Source organism: Cottoperca gobio, chromosome 4, assembly GCF_900634415.1.
Source record: "Cottoperca gobio chromosome 4, fCotGob3.1, whole genome shotgun sequence".
Classification (NCBI taxonomy): Eukaryota; Metazoa; Chordata; class Actinopteri; order Perciformes; family Bovichtidae; genus Cottoperca; species Cottoperca gobio.
This window is the reverse complement of record NC_041358.1, coordinates 15,137,841-15,161,398: the sequence shown is the minus strand read 5'-3', so window position 1 is coordinate 15,161,398 and position 23,558 is coordinate 15,137,841. Positions and strand designations below refer to the sequence as shown.

Sequence of the window (23,558 nt, the reverse complement as noted above, 5' to 3'; positions counted from 1 at the left end):
AGTAGAAAATATTGAGGCATAAGGTAAGGGTGTGGTGGTTAGTAGTCATGGAGAGCGTTCGACTTTCATTCTGGACACCACACTTTGCGCAATTAATCAACCATAAACTTTCCCAAAATACAATTGAGTGTTTTTGTTGTCTAACTCTCGTACATTTAAGCAATAGCTTAGGCCGTGGTATATGTTCATTATATCACAGTTAAGCGGGTGGTTCGGCCCTTAACTGTGATATAATGACCATATATCACGGTCTGAAGTGAGCTATTGCTTTTATAATACGGTTACCAAGTGTGTCAATATGAAAGAAAAATACACACTCCAATTATTAAATAATGATGTTCAAAATAAAATAGTCCCTCCGTTGCCTTCGCCACAAAACATAGTGCGAGATGGTTGCTATGCAACAACACTAACAGCTAGCAAACATATTAGACAGACAACGTTGATCGATTATTTGGTCTACCTGCTCTTCATGTAGCTCTGCATGTCGTCTTTTAGGGGCTTTTTTTTCTGGAGATAGGCACTGATCAATCCACTCCTCCAGTGTAAAGCTTTGTAAATTTGTTTCCCTTTAACACCGAATGTGTCGGCGACGATACATTTTACAAGCAAAATGTTGGATTACCATAATTATGTCATAGTTTGCGCAATCGAAAATATTTCAACGGTTTCTGAAAGCTGAGACTCTGCGCTTTACAGCATATATCGATTCATTACGGTAACTTCACGTACGGCCCTCCCGGAAGCCCGCGAAACAGCGCCTTTGTTCTGAGCGAATACACACACAGCGCTGGAGAGACACAGACAACACCGCGGAGAAATAGAGCCGGAAAACAGCGGATTTAATTAAAATGGAAGCAAGACGCTATGTAAATCAACACTTGTATTGCGTGATGACTTGTTTAGAACAGTGTACCAAGTCTGTAAGGTTGTACTAGGTGTGTAATTGTACTTAATTAACTAACGGACGTAATTTAACAGCTGTAACGGTGTAGTTTTTTCTCAGACGCGGAGGGATACTGACTTGTGAAAAGTAACTACAATTCTACCCGTGATATACGCTCATTATACCACGGCTAAGAACCAATCAGATTGCTTGATTTGACATGTCCGTTTTATAATATAAGAACAATGTTTCCCTAACCTTAACCATCAACCATATTCCTGGACATAGAAATAGATAACTGAGCATGCAGACATGTTGTCATTGAATGTAATCTATGATTTAGCAGAATCAATAACAATGCTCTGCCACCCTTGGCCCCATTTATTTTGCACCTCTTTAGCAGCATACAGTTGTCATGTTGAATAGTGGAGTTCCTCTCCAAAGGGGTCTTTGGTGCAGAATCTGCAGACTGTAGTTTCAAGTCATGAATGTCTAATCTGGAGGGTTACCAAGTCTCTCTGCTGTAACGTTGCCTACTGTATATGAATGGGTTTAAGCCTGCTCATCCCAGATATGTTGTATAGCTGAGTGTCTTTTGTTGTACAAACCATGTCTAATGCACCAGGGGACTGACAATGGAGTGAGCAGAGTGGGTCTTAACTACACATTCACAGCACTAATTGGAGGTCACTCCTTACAGGAACATTGATACATAGAGTATATCTTTCTACCTTGCCTGGATACATGTAGTAATCTTTTATAGAAGAAATGATATATATAGGCTAAAGTGTTTTTTCAAATAGAGAAAGATCGCAAACGACACAAAAGCAGGAAGGATTAGATGAAGAAAAGATGACTATGGAGGAGGAGAGACAGGATAAGAGAGAGGGAGGGAGAGAGGTCTATGGGGACAAACAATACCCAGTGATGGTGTATATTGTCTCTTGTCACCGAGCATGGCAGTTTGATGCATTGCACTGCTGGACCAAAGACAATTCTGCGAATGTGGACAGCCTGGCGTATCTGCATATCGATTACTTGTGGCTGCCATAAATACTGTTTAATGGAACTGTCAGTGTGTGCCATCGCATATTAACTGAGGCTGGAGCTCAGCTGCAGCTGCCAAACAATACTGGCCACATCTGCATCCAGGTGGAGAACAGCAGGGAGCGTAGCTGGTTGTCTTAGAAACCTGTGCTGACTTGAATATGAATAATGGGTGTGGAAGAAAGATATTTTAATTTGAACTACCCTGTATATTTCCACATTCCTGAATACAAAAATAACAAAGCTCCTTTGTAATTTGCTATCATTTGTGCCCATGTATTGTCAGGGTTATTTTTTACACTACAACTTAATACTGTAATACTAAACTGTATTAAAGCTGTTAAATAAATTCAATGAAAGAGGCCTGAACTTAGTATGAGAGTTATGTTAAAATAACACACAGCTGAATAATGGAATCCATAACAACCACACCAGAGATCAACACCCATCTGTAGAGGTGTTGCTTTATGTATTAAAAAAACAATACTTATTTAGTTTTTACTCTTTTCCTTAGTATTCAGAATATAATGTCTTCCCATTTTCCAAATCAAACCACATGAAAAGGCTGCAGAGCATGTCGGAGCTTTCAACCACACCTAACATTCTTAACTCACAGCCAGGTTTTGTTTTGGTCAAACTCCAGTTTCTGAGGTCAAATGTACTTTCATGATAAAATTGATTGTGCCTAATGATGGTTAATGAGTTTAATGGTCTGCTGCTTAATTTTACCATCAGATTTGTGTCAGCAGCTTCATCTGATTCATCCAACAATGAATAGAAGTGCCAACCAAATCTTTCCTGAAATGTCGCGTTCAGGAGAAGAGGATGGACGGATAGATGTATGGACGTACGGACAACCCGACTAGATCATTAGTCCGGCCTTGGATGTCGTCAGGCATAACAATAATGAGCAAACATAAGGGGGAACGTCGAGGACAAGGAAGAGGTGAAGAAACGGGATCTTCATCTCTCTTCTCTCCTTGTAGCCATCAGTGCTTCTTTCCCTCCGTCCTTCCACCAGGCAGCTCTCCTCTAACCCTCAGGGTCTATTCAAGGCCTCCATTAATTCACGGAGCCATAAATTCTCAGACTCAGACTGACAGGATGCAGCGATGGGATCATAAGAGGAGTCATCACGACATGTTTCTTTAAACAATCTAAAATGTTCTTTTTATCATTCTTACAGTAGTTAAGTTATAGTTAAAACCATATAGTTCTGGCATATAGACTGATAGTCCTGTTTCTGTCATGAGGGTTAACTGTAAAAACAGTTTCGACAATTTAGGTGTGTGTGTGTGTGTGTGTGTGTGTGCGTGTGCAGAGCTACCGTAGAGCCAGGAGGTGATTAGAGAAGTTTAGCATAAAGGGGGGTGTCCAAAATGTAATAATCTGCCTACCAATACCGCCAATTTGTATTAATCTCCATGTTATATCTCGTTTGTTTAATCCGTACACAGATAGAAATGTAAAAAACTACAAGTGAAGTTTTTTTTTTTTTAATTACAGGGAATGAAATGCTCGTCATCACTGTGCTGGTTGCTGAAAACATTTATGCCACAAGACTTCCCAGAAAAAAATCTCAACATTTCTCTTTGTGTATGAATCAAACACAAACTATATAACAGGTTTGATGAGAATACTAAAGATGTTTTCATCCAATTCTCTGCAAGAAAACAAAAGAGCACATTTCCCAAAATGTCTTTAGAGTTGAGGAGGGTGGGTGTCAGTTTCTGATATTGACCTGTGAAGCCCTTTTACACTTCTTTTGATTAAGAGTGACGCAAATGATCTCTGCCGACAATATCAATGTTGTATCAACAAGACAAGTCATTGCACATGTAGTGGTGATTAAAGTACCGTTTGGAGTTAGAGGAAGGAACAAGGCGACAGTTAACTAAGCGTGAAATATAAATCCAATGTGTAGAGTGGAAAAGCTTCATTAGGAGTGCCTGGTTGTACTGATATGTGTGCGTGTGCGTGTGTATAGAAGTAGCAGAACTAGAGGCCTGAGGGATTAGCAAGAAAACGAAGCTTCTTCGACTTGTTCTCAAATTAATACAGCAGATAAGAATTTTGACACAGGGATAAAAATAAAGACACTGCTCTTTTAGAAATTATCTCTCAGTGGATGCGTGTGACTTAATACACCCTCGTTTACACACAGTATATAAATTCACACGCACACAGCTGCTCACACACAGACCTCCTCAAATACTACACACATATTGCACATATTAAAACAGCCAGAATCACTCAGCATGTAAAAAGCAGACCAAAGAAGAGACTGGAGAACAAAGAAAGAATTAGTCCGCTGGCCATCTGAGATATGAAGTCCGTCAACCGACACCGACTTTCCAAAAGTACAACACTGATATCTGTTGACGTCTTTTAACATCAATGGAACCTACACTGTTTAAAATTGTACTAATGAGTATGGGAAAGAAAAACACGCAACACTACTTACACCATTACTGTTCCACTAGCAACAACTACACTATTGATTATAACCACTTTTCCATAAAGACTTGGCCGGCATCTTAAAAAGAAAATGCATTCCAAAGACCCTCTTGAATATTTGCAATCAACACAAAACTATAGCATATCAGTTAAGACCTATACACTTGTATTTAAGACTTGCCAAGGACCAAACTAATCTAATTCATACTGTTAGCTGGTGTAGTCCAGTGGTTCTGAATCTGTGAGGTGGGATTCTTTCCAGATATATATATATATATATATATATAATATTGTTGGTACAAACAGAATTTCAACTTGTACTAGTTTTAAAGACTTAACAAATATTTCAATATACAAGTAGTGCATGTGTATATGTTCCAAGTATTGAGCTACCTATTTCTAGTTAGTTGTGTACTACAGCGTGTCACTCCTAGAGACTAACCTGCGTGAGCTGCTCCTGCACCGAAGGCTACTTTTAAAAAGCAGCTCTGGAATCAACCAAATGCCCAAAATATGGATGTTAATGTAAAAAAGGGGCAAATAAACCTCCAGATGATCAACAGGATGCATTATCTACTTAGTTAATCATCAAACCAAAAGCCTGGGAAACAAACGCAGTCTCCCTCCGACTGTCTGGTTCAGGGTCTCGACTGTAAATCAAAGCCATCAGAGCTTCATGCTTCATTCAGCACAATGATGCTCTGCTGCTGTTGGCTGCTAATTCAGCTGCAACCACATTACTCTCCTTCTTAATAAGGTTTACGTGTGCGTCTGCCTTATCAACCCTCACCCTTCGCCACACTCGCACACACACACTAATGGAGCCTGGATCATGCGATGTAGTGTGTTCATTGGTAAAAGCTTTCGGTTGTGTAGTTGTGTCAAAAAGGGAGTGCAGTGTATGTAATTATGTGCACGCTTGTTTAAGACTGCCATTGTATGTCTGCTTAAAATTCAGAATGAGTTGAGAGCGTGTAGGACAATGTTTCTCATTTTGTGTGTATTATAATTTCAATATGCACTTGGCATCCAAAACTAAATATCCTCTGTGTGTGTGTGCATGCAAATAAGAGTGTTACAAAACAAAGACAGGTGTGTACGTACGTATAACAGTTGTATGCATTTTGCAAATGTGTATGTAGATGTAGGTTGTACAGGAAATGTGTGCACAGTATATAGGTTACTGCTCTTCATTGCGTTGCCGTGTTGGAGTAAGAGGAGGAGCTACTGTATTCTCATTAGGAGCCTTTTTAAAAAGCTAATGAAAGGCCAGGGAGCCCAGCAGGATCCAGACTAATGATCCAGGACTCCACATTCTGCTTTAACCTTTTTAAGTCTTAGCACATTTTGGTAACCAAGCTCTAGACTTTCTAAAGATTTGAGAAGAACACATACATTAAATTGGATCTTTATATTTGACTTGTTTGGGATAAATTAAGTGAAAAGGGTAGGTTTTGAAACTATGAAGAGGCTTTGAATATATGTCTGCGTGGGCGGCTCTGCTAAATAAGAAACATATTTTAGCTCCATAACGCGCCTTGATTCACGGATATGAGCATCACTGAGTTTAGAGATGGTCTCCTTGTTGTTCTGTTTTATTCATTGTTCCTGTGCTGATCTTGTCTCTCTCATTCATATTCAACTGAGACACGTTTTTATAAAGTGTTGCTGTTCGCATGCAGCCTCATTGAGAGAGCAGAGTCACGCAAGTCAAATGCAGAGAAACAGATTTGTATAAACAAAAGAGACTCAGCAGGATGAGGCAAAGTATGGATTATTTTCCAGTCTGAACGTCACATTCACATTGTCCCGATGAGGTGAGTGCAGCCACAGATGAGGAAAGACCCGCCAGCTGCAGCATAACTGGACCAACACGACTGAAATCACAAAACTGACTGGAGCATCTGCCAATTATACCAACCTACAATTTGTTCTGCTGCTCTTAAGATTTCAATCAATATTCTAGCTGTAATCATTTTACACACTTACTAAAACCCATTATTAAGAATCATATTATAAAATACAAATACTAAAATATTTGATCAAAGATTTATTTTCAAAAATAAAATGTCATTAGTCATGACTTTCTGTAATGTTCATTATAACTTTAACTATAGTAAACTTATTAACCCTGTCCAGAACAGTACTATTAATATGTATAGGGAAATTAAACCATTGAACACATCACAAGACATCTTTATGCATCTGTGAAAGTCACACGCAAAAAGTTTGTTTTTTGTTTTAGAAACAAGAAACGTTCACAATCTTACTGACATTTAATAAAGAACAGCCATCCATTTCCTTTATTTCTTGTCAAACTAAATAGACTAAACTGGCAGGAAAAGACTACAATTATATTGAAATCAAACTCACTAAACACAGGCCTTACATACAACTTAACAAATCTAGAATAGATCAAAATTAACGTCTGATAAAAATGCTTTTAGCCTTTTTAACAAGTCAATAAGTAACTCAAGTGTTTGCGGACAAAATTATTACAAAACTTGACTCAAAAAGGAGTGTAACAATATTTTAGTAGATATAGTTATTAAGGAATAACTGTTCCTTCCTTTGTGTTGTGAGTCGTTCAGACGGTTGGGTTAGATGTAGGAGGCTCAGCCTACCTGGACCCAAACAGAGGAAACAGGAAGCCAGAGTTTCGCAGGCGGAGAGCAGAAACGGGTATACCTGGAGGACAGAATAAAACAGAATTATTATCAATATTACTATTAGGTGTTTAGTACATACGAACAAATCTATCAACGAATATTCAAGGTGAACTCACTAAACTGGATTACCAGTCATTGAAAGAATCGGTGGCTTTTTTGCAGTGGAGCTCCTCAGAGGTGAAAGCACCGTCAGCTGTGATTCATAGTAAGTTACTTCCTCATTCAAATAATATGGAAATACCTCGAAAAGGCACAGACACAATCATAATTTGATAAGTCAGTTGTAAATAAGCGGCTGTTGAGCTATTAACCTCATGTGCAGTGCTGCTATAGGCTAATGTTTACTGATCTGAAGTCAGTCTGAATCAGAGTTTGTAATAATAATAAATTGTATTTATAAAGCGCCTTTCAAAGCTAAAAGCAATCTCAAGGCGCTACAATGCAGGACAACAACAAAAACAACAATAGACATAAGTCGGTGGCCTGTGGAGCCCTCAGGTGTTCTGGGAGGGAGTTCCACAGGTGAGGAGCGGCTGAGCAGAAGGCCCGATCGCCCATGGTGCGGAGCTTGGCCCTGGGGGGGTGGAGCAAAGTTTTTTTTAGAGGAGTGGAGGTTGCGTGTGGAGGTTTGATGGGGGAGGAGTTCCTTGAGGTAGGGAGGAGCATTTCCATGTCTGCACTGATGGGTGAGTAGGGAGATTTTGTATTCGATCTTGAATGAGACAGGAAGCCAGTGGAGGGAGTGGAGAATGGGTGTGATGTGGTTATATTTTTGCACCCTCATCAGGATCCTAGCGGCGCTGTTCTGGATATATTGGAGCTTCTGAAGGCTCCCGCTTGGAATCCCGATGAGGAGAGTGTTGCAGTAGTCCAACCTTGAGGAGCCAAAGGCGTGGACGAGTTGTTCAGTATCTGACAGGGAGAGTGTGGGGTGGAGTTTTGCAATGTTCCTGAGGTGGTAGAAGGAGGTCTTGCACAGATGTTTGATGTGGGTGTCAAAGGTCAGATGAGGGTCAAATCTTACACCTAGGTTGGTGACTGATGGAGATAGCGGTATGTCTTGGCCAGAAAAGGTGATGTGGGGGAAGACTGGACCTGGTGTGGTGTGCCAACTAAAATAGCCTCTGCTTTTGAGCTATTTAATTGAATGAAATTGTCTTTCATCCAAGCCTTTATCTCCAACAAGGCAGGTGTTCAATGATGATGATGATGATGATGATGATGATGATGATGATGATGAAGATGTCGACAGTGGGGCTTGCATGTGGCATCGGGTCGGTTTTGATATATAGCTGTGTGTCATCAGCGTAGCAATGGAATGGCATTCCATGCTGGCTGATGACACGGCCAAGGAGCAGAGTGTAGAGGGGTGAACAGAGTGGGGCCGAGAACCGACCCTTGATGGACACCACAGGTTACTGGGTGTATCTGGGAACTTGGTCCTCCCAAGGATACATATTCTCTTCTTCCAGAGAGGTAGGACTGGAACCAACTCAGGGCGGAGTCAGAGAGTCTGATGGTGTAGTGGAGGCGCTGAAGGAGGATTTCATGGTCAACCGTGTCGAACGCTGCAGTCAGATCCAGGAGGATGAGGAGCGATGGGGAGCAAGCGTCAGCCGCCATCCGCAAGTCGTTTGTGACCCTGACCAGAGCTGTTTCGGTGCTGTGGGCGGAACGAAAACCGGACTGGAATTTCTCAAAGAGGCAGTTGTACAAATGCCTTCGAATGGTGTTGAGGCCGTTTAGCTCAGGAAAAAAAATGCAACAAACATAAACAAACACAATAATCAGTGACTGTGAATCTTTGAACTAAACAAAGTGATTTGTTATTTCCACCTCTAATTACCATTTTACCTAATATCAATGTTAACACACAGTTAACAAATCATTTGTCTTAATATTGTGATTGATAAATCAGTTGTGATTTATCATACATAACTCTATAATTGACCCTCATTATTGTATTCTTGTGTCACATTCAAACATCTATTGTGCTACCAAGAACTGAGCAAAGTCCTCTGTATCACAACCCTAACGTTTTAATTAGGTCCCAGGATAAAAGAGTCATAAAAAAAAACCCTGACTGTGAGGTGAGGTCAGAGGTGAGCTCTACTGGACCGGCACCAGACCCTGTACAGAGCACACCCCGAGTACATTACCACAGCAATGTAACAACTCAAACCACTGGAGGTCAGTTGTTCTCAACATTTTCTGAAATTTCTGTAATGAAAATAAATGAAATAATTAGTTATTTTCCATTCTCTATAGAAAGTCCACAGATTGAGGAGCAGCTCAACAACAAGCTGAGTACTGACCCTTCAGTACAGTAGGTTAAAAATATGCTGAGCAGATAAAACTCAGCTGTAGGTGCATCCACAGAGGCAAGAGAATCGCGACAAGGGACAAGTGCCGACTTTGCATTTGCGAGTGATTGTGTCGATTTCAAAAAACTAATTTGAGTCAAGTTTCTGCAAAGTCAGGTTTCTGAGGGAAGCCAGCATACAAGTCTCAGGGTATTCTGGGAAACTAAATACAAAAGATGAGAGGATAGTAGGAAGGGGAATAATTTCTAGCAACTACGGGGAATATCATGAGCAGATTGTCAGATTGCGCTGACTGCATGGAGTGACACGCATTTTAAGAAAACACACACACGCAAGCATCATATCTTCTTATCTATCATGTTCTAATTCTTGTTTTTAATCTCGTGTTTCCATCTGTATTTGTGCAGCTGTGTAAAACACTTTGTAACGCTACAGTTCACAAAAGCGATTTGTAGATAAATCAGCCTTGACCCACTTTGTTTTGCTTTTCCCATTAACACTGTGCAGGCAGAGGCATGGTGGAGCAGCAGTGTATCGATATCAGGACAAATGCAATGCAATGAAAGCAGCTTGTTGGGTCAAATAGCTCTGGTAACAGGTCTAATTAAATCCGTGTCAGGTTCTCAGTGCAGGTACATCCACCACTGCAAGCAGCAGGGTGGAAATCAATACGTCCTCTCTGCAACCATGGACACAGTCTAATTTCATTGAAGGCTTCTCTCTCTCTGCCTACATGTGCAGGTTAATGAAGGTCATTGTATAATCCTGTTAGAAAATGAGAGCGTGTGTGCAAGAGGGAGGACGACAAGCCTTGGTGTGTACAATAAGACTTTTGTTCCACAATGTTATCTTTCTACAGTTTAGAGGAAACGATAACCACTCTTACCAATGATTAAAGCTTTATGTGATGACTTGTAACAATCAAATATTTATTATTTTACAAGGTAACAAAGCGTTTTGCTTAACTTAACCCTTCAAGGTTTTTTTTCTGAGCTATGGCACTGGCACCAAGTGTAATGCCACAAAAGAGGTGGTGCATGTTTTTGTTTATAATGAACAGAAATGATATGTTGTAAGTACATGTTACAATGTTGTTGCCATTCAACAACAAATTCACATGGGAAAATTACATTTGCGTCACATAAACCAAACTTACTTATCTACAAGAAAAAGAAAAACTATTTATTGATACGAAACTGTTGCAGTTACTCGCTCACTTCTTTAGGTCAACTCATGAGCACATTCTGTACTTCTCCCAAAAAGTGCATTTGTATGAATATGTACCATGTGCGCTGTCATGGATTTGGCCCAGGTCAGAGGTGTGGAGGCTCAGGGTCCTCAGGATTGCAGGTGGCCGGACCAACAAAGGGGCAGCGACTTTGGGCAGGTGCTGCTCCTCTTCCTGCGTCGGACAGCAGGAGCTGGAAGTGATGCTGTATGGAGTTGGTGGAGGAGTCGTGCTCAGTGTCTGAGAAGAGAGTAAACACAACCATTACATATCATTCTGTTTTTAAAGTGCTTTCCAAAAAACATAAATCCATCGTGATTTTGCTTCCATTAAACCAAACGCTGTCTTCTCACTTTAAGATCAGCTTTACAGTGAGCTGGGGTCGTCTGGGTCTGGATCAAATCTGGAGGGGCGAGAGGGCTGGAGGTCGGACAGGAAGAAGATTTGTTGGCCCAGCCCAGCTCACTGTAGCTGAGGGTTTGATCATTTAGCAGAGCATTGAATGGGTTGGCTTCCAGAACCTGAACAGGACACAGCAAGAAACAAGACTTTAGTGGTGACTGATCACGTTATTGTTTTTTTTTGTCAAATGAATTATTTATTATCCTCATACAGACAAACAGCACCATCTGCCATTATCTATTTTATCCCTTTATCCCTTTATTTAGATTAAGCAATTGCAGGGGAAAAAGCAGAGTGAACCTGCAATCAAAAACACAATAACTTGAGTTGTATTACGCAGGTAAGTTAAGATAAACATCGACAGGTCAGTCTAAACCCAAGGCTCCAATTACTAATGCTCATAAACCGTACATACATTTTAATTTATTCATGCATGTATACATTGGTGTACACTCATTATCTATTAAACCAAACCTGAAGATTTCTGCTCAGTTTTTTATTTACCACTTAATAGTAAATGTTCAGAGTTTTTCAGCTGGTGCTGTAAAACTGAAGTGGTGCGGATGTGGACATGTTCAGGGGGTCATACCTTGCTCTGGGGGATGACCTCATTGTCCTCAATAAACTCCAAGTCGGGCATTTCTTCATCTTCAACCTGAGACATTAAGAAACTTTGTGTTTTCTTCAGATTCATATTTCATTAACAAATGTAACTGTACAGTGATTCATTTTTCCACAAACCAACAGACACTACATCATGTAATTGTATGTCAAGGTTACCACATTAGGTAATACGACAAATCATTTTAGCTGGTGGCTTTGAATATGGGAACATAGAAGGTGTTCATTTATTCCATTAGCTATATGACCATGTTAACTCGGATATTATTCTAACTAAATGTAGGGTTTACTGAAATGGCTGAAGTGATTACCATCAGAGGAAAACATTATTTGAATAAATACATTTAAATAAATTAAATAAAACCTTAACCTTCGGGGGACATGGTCACCTTTTCCATGAAGCTACTATTTAGACCTTCATTTGCTCCAATACATAAATTATAGATATACAATAGAAGAGACACCGTGATGATCTGTCAGCAGGCAACGGCGCTTAATGACTCGGGCTTAACTATTAAATGAGCATCAAAGTAATTATTCAGAGCATCATGTTGCAAAGTTGATTTTTTTCTTAACTTATTCTGGATTGCAGAAGATTTGTGATGAATAATGTTAAAGAGCACGAGCTGCAGAGGCTGATTTAACAGGGTTAACATTTGCTCAAACGTTTTGAAAATTCATCAGCTGGAAGCACATTTCATATACAGCATGGCTCAAGTTAGCGCTACGTTTGATTTGTATCAGCTGGGATCCAATTTTAATATCAGCTCCATGTTGACGGATCAATTCCTCTCAGAGGATTATTATAGAGAGGAGCAAAAATAACACTCACACACCTCGTCTCTGTAACCTTTCTGATATCCAGAAGTAATTAATAACTTTACTATCTACAAAGAATATCTCTACAACTTTAGAAATAAGACCGCTAGGAAAGCACAACTGACTGAGCGAGATGATCTGCTTTGTGCTTAATTAGATTAAAACCCTCCCAAACATGATACAGCAAACAAGCACATTTCAAAAACCGTCCATGTTCTTGTAACTGGTTATTTATTGTTCTCCAACTACTTCAGTCTAATTGCACCTCTGCTTTTAAAAGTATAGATTTTGTATTTCATCATTTTATCTCCAACGTTCAATCAATATGCAAATAAATTAAACAATAACCAAAAGAGCTCTTGTTGTTTTTGAAGTCAGACCATAACACAGTAAAATGTCCTTTACCTTATGTTCAGTTGACAAACTATCCACTCATTAACATAAAAGCAACACAATCTTCCGAGCCAATATCCATTAAACAGCCCACTGATTGGCTGTCATCGTATTTATTGGCCAACAAGCTGTGACCTTCTGAACAGTGTGACTATACATTAAGGAACATTGGATTGGAAGGGAAGCCCACCCCCCTTTGGCAAGAGAGTGTGTGTGTGTGTGTGTGTGTGTGTGTGTGTGTGTGTGTGTGTGTGTGTGTGTGTGTGTGTGTGTGTGTGTGTGTGTGTGTGTGTGTGTGTGTGTTGCAGTGGGCCTGCAGCAGTGACAGTATGGCCGGTAAGATAAGAGCTATGGACAGTGGAGAATAAAAGCTTTACAGCAACATTCAAAGATTGGGTGAGAAAGAGGAAGTGGGAGGGGGAGGCAGAGAAGAGACAAAGAGAGTGCACTCATAGATAAGGAACAATTGAGACATAAAGCTGAAAATCCACCACAAATATCCAAGTAACCCAGTACTGAGACTTTTCAGTTTTGTTCCTCAAAGATTTTTACAAACAACAGCAGAAGCTTGTGACTGGAGTACCTTTGGTGAAGCCGACGTGGACTGTTCGAGCATGTGTGCTGGCTTCGGTAAAAAAGTGGCCACCTCTTCTTGTACCTGGGGCAGGTCAACCATTCCCTCCCCCAGGTAGAGACTCGCTAGGCGGAGGTGGACACAAAGCTAGGGAAAGAAAAGGGAAGTACACAGTATGAGTTCTTTAGACTCATGGCCGGCTGTGAGTTAACTGTTGACTACATCGACGTCTGAGGTGAAGCTGGTATATATATATATATGTATATCTAATATATTTTCAAAGACACTTGCCAGCCAATCAAAAACAGTTTTTTCTCATGACCATGGAAGAAATAAGTTTGTTAGTGTGTGGCTTACTGCTGCACTGGCTGCAGAGCTGCAGGCTGTCCCGTGACCATTGCTCAGAAGGACAGTGTGGATGTAGACGTCGTTATCGGTACGCGTGTCACACAGGTAGAGCTGAAGCACATCGCCAGTGTAACAATCCAAAGCGCCCACCAGGGTGCGATCGGAGCACAGCTTCTGGAAAGACGCCCTGGCCTCAGCAGTCCAGCTGCCCTGCAAGAGGCAAACCACGACAGTCTTATTCATAAAACTCAATGGAACAGAACATGTAACATCTGCAGCTTGAATTTATTCACAAGAGCAAGATGTAGATATAAAAACACTTACACACAATTTACTTTATTTAAATAATATAAAAATCATCCACCATTGTTTTGTGCCCATTACTTTCTAATGGAAGATTTAAAGGAAAATAATCACGGATAGTGAGTTTTACAAATAACCTATCAAGTCAAAGGCAAATACATACAAGGACAATCAGTGTCAATACAGGGTGAATTCATGGAGGATAACGAAAAACAACACAGTCTATAGTACAGATGGCCACTAACAATACACTAATAATGACCACTACAGTACTAACTGGTACTAACCAGAAGAAGCTAGTGCAGGCCTTTGCAAGGAATCTCAGATTTGCCAACTGTGAATGTATTAATAAATATATCAGACTCACAGCCGTGGGTTTAATTCCAGCGAGTGATGATGGAACAGCTTGTGCCGGAAGATCTGAATGACATGACCTGAGGAAACAGATCAACAGCAAAACACAGACACCAATGAGTTTAGTAGCAGTACTTGTTGGATTGTTTAACTGCTTAAATATTTGAGTTGCCCCTACTTGAGGAATTTGAGACTGACGCTCTCTACCATGGTCATATCGCCAAAGTCGACATAGTACACCTCGACCTGAGTGGGGCTGATGATCCGATGGATCACCACCCGGTAGAACCACATTCCTCTGGGTGACACGCAGCACACTTGACCCCGGCGGACAAATCGCTCAGGGAGGCGGTAACGCTCGGACACCTCAGGACAGGTGTAACATCGTCTAGAGGCGACAAAGGCAGAGAAAAAAAAAAAAAGAGACAGGATGTCATTGCTCATAGAAAACCCCTCAGGAAGTTTGAAATGTCAACCTTTATGTTAAGTAATGTGGATTAAAAATGTTTTGATTAAATGTCAAACAGTCCCAGCTTCAACTTTACAGATGCTGTCAGTGTTTGGATTTATGTCTTCAGAAAGTGTTTGACCTTTTCAAAAGCCGTTTATTACATTTTTGTATTATTTCTTGTTGCATTGAAGAACAACATGGCTGAGTGTTAGGCATCTTATCAATTCATAAAATTAATCAATTAATACATGTTATTCTTAACTCATGTTGTTAGGTATATTTTGGTTCACATAATGATGAACCCCACTTTCAGAAAATATATAGACATTATAACTGCCCATCAGATAGTGATACGGCTCAACATACAATGACATTGTAAATATAGAACATTATGCATTAAATTACTGATTATATTGCAATTTCATAATGGGGACCCCGTATATTTCAACAGGTACAGGAAGTTTTAGTGCATTAACTTTGGACTAGGCTGCCACTAACATGTCCACCACCTCATCTCAATCATCATGTCCTCCATAGCTCGGGCCTCCTCATTCTCGCTGAAGCGGATGTAGAAATGTCCCGGCGACTCCACCTGCTCCACCAGGACTTCTACCAGCTCTCGAGCACCATGACGCGTCGGCGGTTTGAGACGTTGACTCTGCAGGGCGTCCAAGGGCACCGCAGTGCTGCAATGTACCTAATAATAATAATAATAATAAATTTTAATTTATAGCCGCCTTTCATGGCACTCAAGGACACCGTACAGAACATAAGGTTAAAAACAAGGAACAAACAAGCAACAAAACAAAGTCAGACAGTCATTCACAAACAAAACAAAACACAAAAACAGAGAAAAATAAAACTTAAAAACAACAATCATATAACAAATGAGTAATTATTAAGAATATACTCATTTGAAAAGATGAGTTTTTAAACCAGACTTGAATGCGGGGAGGGAGTGGATGTTGCGGATGTTCCAGAGACGGGGGGCAGAGTGGCTGAAGGCTCTGGGCCCCATGGTGATCAGGCGGGCAGAGGGAATAGTGAGTTGGGAGGCAGAGGAAGATCGGAGAGAGCGAGAGGGAGTGTAGGTGTGAAGGAGTTCAGAGAGGTATAAAGGTGCAAGATTGTGAAGGGCCTTAAAGGTGAGGAGCAGAATTTTAAAACCAATACGTTATTTAACTGGGAGCCAATGGAGTTGTTGGAGAACCGGAGTGATGTGGTCTATGGAAGGAGTTCTGGTGATCATACGGGCGGCTGAATTTTGGACCAGTTGGAGTTTACGTAGAGATTTGTGAGGAAGAGGATGGAGTTGCAATAATCTATACGTGATGTAACAAGTACCTGTACCTGAATAGCCGAATACATCTGGGACATCTACAAGAGGACGCATACAAAGCAAAGTGATAATAGTGAGGTGCACACAGCAGGTTTATTATTCTACATCACAAGTGGAAACTTGAAAATTAAAGAGGTTGCTATACGTTTACTGTTCATTTTATTTATTTTGTAACTAATTTGATACATGTTCAAAAATATTTGAACATGCTATTTTTTTTAAATAAACATTTTACCCAGTACATGCTGATAATGGGACATCGATACCTGCTTGTTAAGTGCAGTGACATTTCATGATTTGTACTGGCATCCCACAATGTTATGCTTAAAGATTGTTCTTAGAGCGTAGTAAAATAACAATAAATTGCCTAACCATTTTGTGGGTGGAATTGGTACTGGCCTCTTCGAGCTTCTCATTCTCTGCTTCCAGTTTTCCTTCCCAACGAGACTCTCCACAGTTGAAATAATAGCTCATAATTGAAAGCTTCTGACCGTTTCCAAAACTCTCAGTCACCTTTGAGTCTACAAAATAAAGAAAAATACATTTCCTGCTCCGCAAGAATGCTTTGCCACATGATATCTCAGACACCACCATTTATTACAATAGGGTCATTGACTAGAAAATTATTGATTGCAGAAACAGACTGGTGTCCTAGTGAGACACAACTATAGAAGGAGGAACAAAGGGGGGTTTACTCCAATCACCATCATACATAACATTTATATTTACAACATGAACCGGTGTATAACCACCAAATGAATTGGCCCTGTCCACTATTTTCCACAGCCAGCCTTATTCCACACATAATGAAGTAATTAGGGTGACGCTGATCTGAACACACACACACACACACACACACACACACACCTGATTGTGTATCGTTACTGTCCTGTATGTCCGTGACTATCCAGTGATGCCCATTGTCCCCCAATACAGGTTTCAGGTGGAAGGTGTCACTCATGGCACTGACCAGTTCTGTGACACTAACAAAGCCGCTCTGTTGCAGCGGAAAGTCCTCACCAAAAAGCCTCTAAGGGGGAAAAAAAACATCTGAGCAGCTCAGTTGCTTGCTTGTTTCCTCATCACAATTTGGGGCAGGTAGGCTAAATGTGACCGAGTTACTTTTTAGATCAGTATGGTGCTCAAAAAAGACTGAATCCAATTCCTCAAATCAACAAGTTCTTAAGCTCCGAAACTCCATGAATAATTAGCCTTTAACTCTCATGTGACACTGTGAAGATGTAGGAGAACTGTATGACTTATCTTTGTTTTACCTTGTACTCAGCAGGCAGATCATGCACCGATAACCCACCACGGGTCTGACCTACAACCTGCAGTCATGGAAATATGAATTACAAGAGTTGTTACCATGGCAAAGGTTACATTCTGTACCAAAACAATCCTTGGCATGAAAGCAAAGCATATTGGAGGCTTATAGTCACTAAGACATCTGCTTCTATGCTAGCAGGAAGTCTGACCTTTCGTAGCTTGTCCTTCAGCTCCTGACTAATGGTGCCAGCGACTCCATTCTCCAGTATTTGCTGGCGAAGCTCCTCCTCAAGCTGAAGTAGAATTTAAAGTAGAAAGACCAACAATGTTTCCCCACAATTGTTAATTCAGTAATATTGGATTTCTATTGTGGTATATCAAAATGTATCTGAACCAATGCACATTCTGAATGCTTAACAAAGATACAAAAATAGTCTTTAGGTCGTAGCTGCCACACACAAACACAAGTTGTCTTTTGCTTTTCATACAATTTTTTCTGTACTTTCATCTATTGTATTTCATCTGATCAAGTTTAGTCTGTGGATTCAGTTCATCCAGACATGATAATAATGGATTACTTGATAAATGCTCCTTTAAATAGCCGTGCGAGGTCTCTTTTCCCTTCGTTTCACGTTCTCCTGTCTTGCTCACAGCAACAAGATGCAGGTATTACGTTTTCTTACCTTGAGGACACGTTTCTGAAAGAGAAAACCTTCCTGACAGAGCTCTGGATCCGCTTCATGGTTCTTCTCAACCATCTGTGGCTCATTACTGACAAATGTTGACTCTTCATCAACAGGGCACAAGGAAGCCTCAGTAGCGGGCTGATTCAGAGGACTCTGCTTCACTGGAACTTCAGTTGAAGAAAACCAAAAAAAAAAATGTTTTAAACTGGTGCCAAAGATTTTTTTTTGAAAACTGCTGCAAAATATGAAGAACCCTTGCTCAGTGATTTTCAGAGCAAAACTTAGAATAAAACAATTTAATATATGGAGTTTGAACAGGGTTTTAGTTCGTAATTACTGACGTAATAAGCCCATTGACATTAAGCCAATCCATGCATTTTAGGAATAGCTAAAATGCAAACAAAAGATTGAAGTATGGATTGCTTTTAGAGACAGTCTAGAATGTTTTTTACATTGTGGAACTGCATCACCTGGGGTTATTGTTGGCTTTGGAGTTGGAGTTGTGGTGTCTGGCCCTTTGGAGGCTGACTTGATATTTCTAGGCGGTTCTGAGTTTATGAGTCCAGTCCTCCTTTGTGTGCTGGACGGTCTGAGCAGCATCCTGGGCACCATATGTTCTCTCAGGGACAGAACAGAGCCCAGCCTGCCCTGCTGGATAAGGACCAGGTCCGCCGCTGCCTCCAGCATCTCTCCAGTCGAATAGAAGCCGTGGTTGTGGACACGCAGCTGTTGGCCGAAGCATTGCATGAAGCTGGACTCCAGGGCAGACAACCTGAGTGGACCCTGGGAGAGCAGCCACATCGTTACTTGAAATATTTTTGCAGTAACAGAGCTATACGATTTTGTTAGAAAAATTCAAACGTAGAAACCAAACAGAAGAGTCAGTCTACTTCTCTGTTTAAGAGTTTAGCGATGATGAGGCTAGAAAAAGCAAGACTTCACAGGGTGCCTTCATATCATACCTGGGAGAGCAGTATTCGGAGCTGTGCCCTCAGCTGGGCAGGGACAGCCAGAGGAGCACGGCCTCTTCTGGGAAGGTTCACAGTGGGGGACTGGCGACAGTAGCGGGGTGAGAAATAGCTAACACCTCCACTCCTGAACTTCTTGTCGGACTCAGATGGGCGCTGCCTAGCGACCAGCTTTTCGATGTTTCGAGTGGAATCGTCGCTAATAGCTGCGATGGCGAACATATAAAAAAGGTGACAGCATGATGAAGTGTGTGTGTATATATATATATATATATATATATATATATATATATATATATATATATACACACACAGTATATATAAATATAGTAAAAGAACAGGTGTTTGATAGGCAGATGTTTGAGAGGACTTATATATCAAACACTCCTTTTCTCCTCAATGCTGAATTAAAACAGTGTTCAAATACAAATACATGCTCCAATAGAAAAAAACCTCTACCCTTTAAGAATGTGCTGCCATCTACCCTGAAGTTAACCGACACCACGTCAGGCATCTCCTTCACCATATCCATGATGTGTTGGAAGCCCAGTTGTTTTAGGGGCATAGGATGCCCAAACATGGAGACATAATCACGCCTGAGCTGATTTGCGCCCATGCCCATCTTAGACGAGATAAGCAAGGAACGAACATCCTTCTTCAGCTTTGCCAAAACGTCTTCCTGGTTCATCTTGCCTGCTGACATCTGGAGAACACAGCAAGAGGACAAATGGAACAAAACCTACTGGACACCCTGAACAAAGCCAGGTGGTTTGACCACCAGAGAAGAGAAACGCTGAGTCCACAATGCTGAAGTAATTATTGCTTTTAATCAATCTTGCTGCCAAAAATATAGCAAATTACCTTCTTCTTTCTTTTAAATCCAAAATAATATGGTCAAATGTTTGCACCAAGCTTCATGTAAAAAAAAAAAAAAAAAAAAAAAAAAAGGAAAGATACAAATGGCAGAGATGATGGCAGTTGAGGTCATGGCGGTAAATCCATTATCCAGGTTCCTTACCGCAACCCCATCAAATAAAATGTGGGCTAATTGTCTGCCCTGAATTTTAATGTTGATTATTATTCTTAGTATTTATTATTTATATATTGATTATATTAATTTAGTATTTCAATTCTTATAATATTTTTCTTATTATTAGGCTGCTATATTATGTTATTATAAAACAAATGTGTGTATATATATATATATATATATATATATATATATATATATATATATATACACACACACACACACACATAAGTTTAGTTTATTTAATAAAAGAACACCTGTTTAATGTGAAAAGTGACTTGTGATTAGGCGCTATATATATATATATATATATATATATATATATATATATATATATATATATAGAGCTTTGCGCATTCATCAGACACAGAGCTGAGGAAAGGAGAGAACTACAAAGTGCAAAAAAAGTCACAAATCCAACACTTTAATGATAAATGGAGCGACGTCGACCCCAACGTTCAGAAACTCAGGCAAAAATATCCGCGGTTTTTAAACGCACACAGCCTGAATCAGCAGCAGCGATGCAGATGTTAGCTCCGCTTCTACGAGCAGCCAGAGTGCAGCTCGTCTGCTGCCGCAAGTCCCGACCAGAGCGTTAGTGTTTTAACATTCATTCAGATTAGTTTTATTCATGGTGTATTCATTGAATAACATTAATGCTTTTGATTTTTGAGCAGTGGCGGCGCTTGTTTGTTTTTTTCAAGCAGCACTTTATTGCTCAGCAAAATAAAAATCTAAAAACACACAACGTTAACTTTATCCAAACACACTCGTCCTTTCAGCTCGTGCCGTGCAGTTCGGCATGTTTCCTGCTGTAATGACGCTCGAGAGCCTTTCATGGCCGCAAGCGCGTCCGTACAAACTAGGCACACTGGCATTTTACTTCCTCAAAGAAATAATCGTTCGTCCATTTCTCCTGGAACATTCCGCATCCACCTTTCTCTTTGTTACACTCACCATGCTGCATTCGCTGATGTCAATGACAGTTTAATATTGAAGTTTTTTACATGATGTGACCACGTGATGACACGTCCGCTCGTGTTGTGTTCAAGGACCCTGAACACACACCTGTTGCTGACGACAGTCAGTCGTCGGGTTTTATCTATATCTGACTAGATTTGGATTTATTTTTGGAGTCGATTTTTTGCACGCAAAAATTAATGACCTCGTGGGCCGTACACACAAACGCCCCCCCCCCCCCCCCCCGACGTTCTCTGAACGCCCCCTGGGGGGCGCTTAGCTAGCTAGTTAAGCTACCTTTACTCTGCACAGCCACTGTTAATTAAATTAGCAAACGTGAACGTCAGTCTTCACCTTAAGTTCAAGTTAACTGCTAGATGTTGCTGCTGCAAATTTTAATTAATTGCCAATGTCTTTAAATACATAAATGGACCACAACAGCCCTGTCTCGTTCAAATTGTCCCAAAAGCATTGTTGGCACGTTACCTCAAGACTTCAACACGCGCATCCTCTCACGATATCTGAACCTTTCGCTTCCACACCTGTTGCTAACAGACCACCGTACACTTTGTTAATCAGCAGCCCAAGGGTAAAACAGCAAAAATAAAAAGGAGTAATTTAACGCTGTATGCACTAAAATCTCAGCTCACACATTTCTTATTATAACTACAAGCACAACGCTGTTTGTTTCAGATTGCTGCTCAGCTAAGTTAAATTGGTACGCAGTCACGTTATAGTGGATGCCCTGCGAACACAGATCGTTTATTGCAGGGTCGATGACTAGTTTTTGAAAAAAAAACAAGCTCATTCAAAAGTACAGACATCCATGCCAGATTTACGAATGGGTCAAATCCTTATCAATGAAAGGAAGTGTAACAACCAAACTATCCAGAATAGATAAAGATACATTTATCCAAGTATGGGTAAATATCATATTCATTCATGTTATCAAAAACCCTCACAAGCTAATACAAACAATCTGCCATGCTATGTTACAATTTCTGTTAAAAAAAAAAATGTTTTGGATTTATATGATTTATTCACTGTGGTGAACAGCAGCTAAATATATTTACTACTGTACTTGGGTGCAGATTTTCGTTTTACGGCACTAAAATACGGAGGCAAATATATTGCTTTTGCTCAATTACATTTATTTTATAACTTTTGGTTACTTTGAAAATCTACATTTGAGATAATGGTACAAAAAGTTGTCATGTATTGTTATAGACTTAGATAAAAAGGTATTGATCCCTTGGTGAAATTCTCAAGCAAATAAGATCCTTCTTTACCAGCTGAAATGTTGAAGTGATGAACACGTTGATGAATCAGAAAATATAGTTCAGTGATGTAACATATATTATTCTGAAATGGGCTGTTGTGCGGGATGAGTGCTTTTTTAAATTGTATTACAAACGTAAGAAAATATGTTATTATAATAATGTTATTTATAGTTGAATAACATATGTAAGGCTATTTTTCCATTATATCAATAAGGTTTGTTTGTGTTCCTGGCAATGTACAGTTGCTACCTGTATAGACAGAATAACAAAGTGTGATGTTACAGCATCTTTAAAATGCCCATTTATAGATGTCTCTGTTGCTTATGGCCATACCACTCTGAACACGCCCGATCTCAAATGATTGGTCAGTACTTGGATGGGAGACAGCCTGGGAATACCAGGTGCTGTAAGCTTTTTCATTTCTCTTTACAAGCAGCATTGGTATTTGAAAATGATTTACCAGTATGTAAGTTAGAGTGTATGTAGGCCTATGGGTATGGTATGATCAGAGGCTTAATTTTTGGTTTAATTAAGGCTCTATAAGGGAGGATACAGTGTGTCTTTTCCTGTAAAAACAGAGAAAAAAACTGCATCAGCTCTTTGGAAAGGAGAGACCTTGAGTCTGCACATTCCCAATTAGGACACACAGTGACTCCCTGAGCTCCACAGACACAATTTCTCCCTAAGCAGTAAACTCTGAATGGCACTGGCTTTACAAGGGAAGATGCACAATCCCAGTGACACAAATATTTGGAGGTATAAAGGCTTTAATACAATAAGTGTGAATTTTTAATATTTTATATAACGTGTGATTAAGGAGCATGTTGTATGTATGATCAAATGGCATTAAAAATGTAACTTTTCCCTACAGGACACCCAGTGGCACGCACCTCTCCAAACCTTCCAAAGCAATAACGTCAGTGATTTTAGTTGGCCTTGTATAGTAGATGTGTTACCATGCAACTTTGAGTTTTATACCTAAATATTGGTAACATTTCTGCTTATCTTTACTCTCTTAAGAGGTAAACGTGTAGATGTATTGTTAGGAGGACTTTAATGCTCAATTCATTTAAACTCTAGTTAGAGCTGCTGTAATTATAAATTAAACAGAATATTTCTGAAATGAACTCATCCAGCAAATCCTGGATAT

The 23,558-nt window shown here is 40.0% G+C and overlaps 1 protein-coding gene across 6 annotated transcripts; it reads right to left on the bottom strand.

Annotated features, from left to right (window-relative positions):
* Positions 1 to 6,168: 6,168 nt before the first annotated feature.
* On the bottom strand, positions 6,169 to 21,858 carry tdrd5 (tudor domain containing 5). 6 transcript variants are annotated; one of them, XM_029429861.1, is made up of 19 exons: positions 20,000 to 20,032; positions 19,598 to 19,841; positions 19,133 to 19,344; positions 18,641 to 18,953; positions 18,168 to 18,337; positions 17,694 to 17,777; positions 17,490 to 17,546; positions 17,083 to 17,245; positions 16,588 to 16,736; positions 16,221 to 16,253; positions 15,386 to 15,573; positions 14,604 to 14,813; positions 14,439 to 14,505; positions 13,778 to 13,978; positions 13,430 to 13,567; positions 11,603 to 11,668; positions 10,965 to 11,132; positions 10,668 to 10,851; positions 6,169 to 7,078 (listed from the first exon to the last, which is right to left on the bottom strand). In XM_029429861.1, the coding sequence occupies exons 2-19, from the start codon at positions 19,839 to 19,841 to the stop codon at positions 7,011 to 7,013; spliced, it is 2,715 nt and encodes a 904-aa protein (XP_029285721.1). In that variant the 5' UTR covers positions 20,000 to 20,032; the 3' UTR covers positions 6,169 to 7,010. The 6 variants fall into 6 exon arrangements, with proteins under 6 accessions (XP_029285721.1, XP_029285720.1, XP_029285724.1 ...); XM_029429860.1 differs by lacking the exon at positions 20,000 to 20,032 and adding an exon at positions 21,615 to 21,858 and having other exon boundaries at positions 6,170 to 7,078; XM_029429864.1 differs by lacking the exon at positions 20,000 to 20,032 and adding an exon at positions 21,615 to 21,858 and having other exon boundaries at positions 6,170 to 7,078; positions 16,227 to 16,253; positions 16,615 to 16,736.
* Positions 21,859 to 23,558: the final 1,700 nt, after the last annotated feature.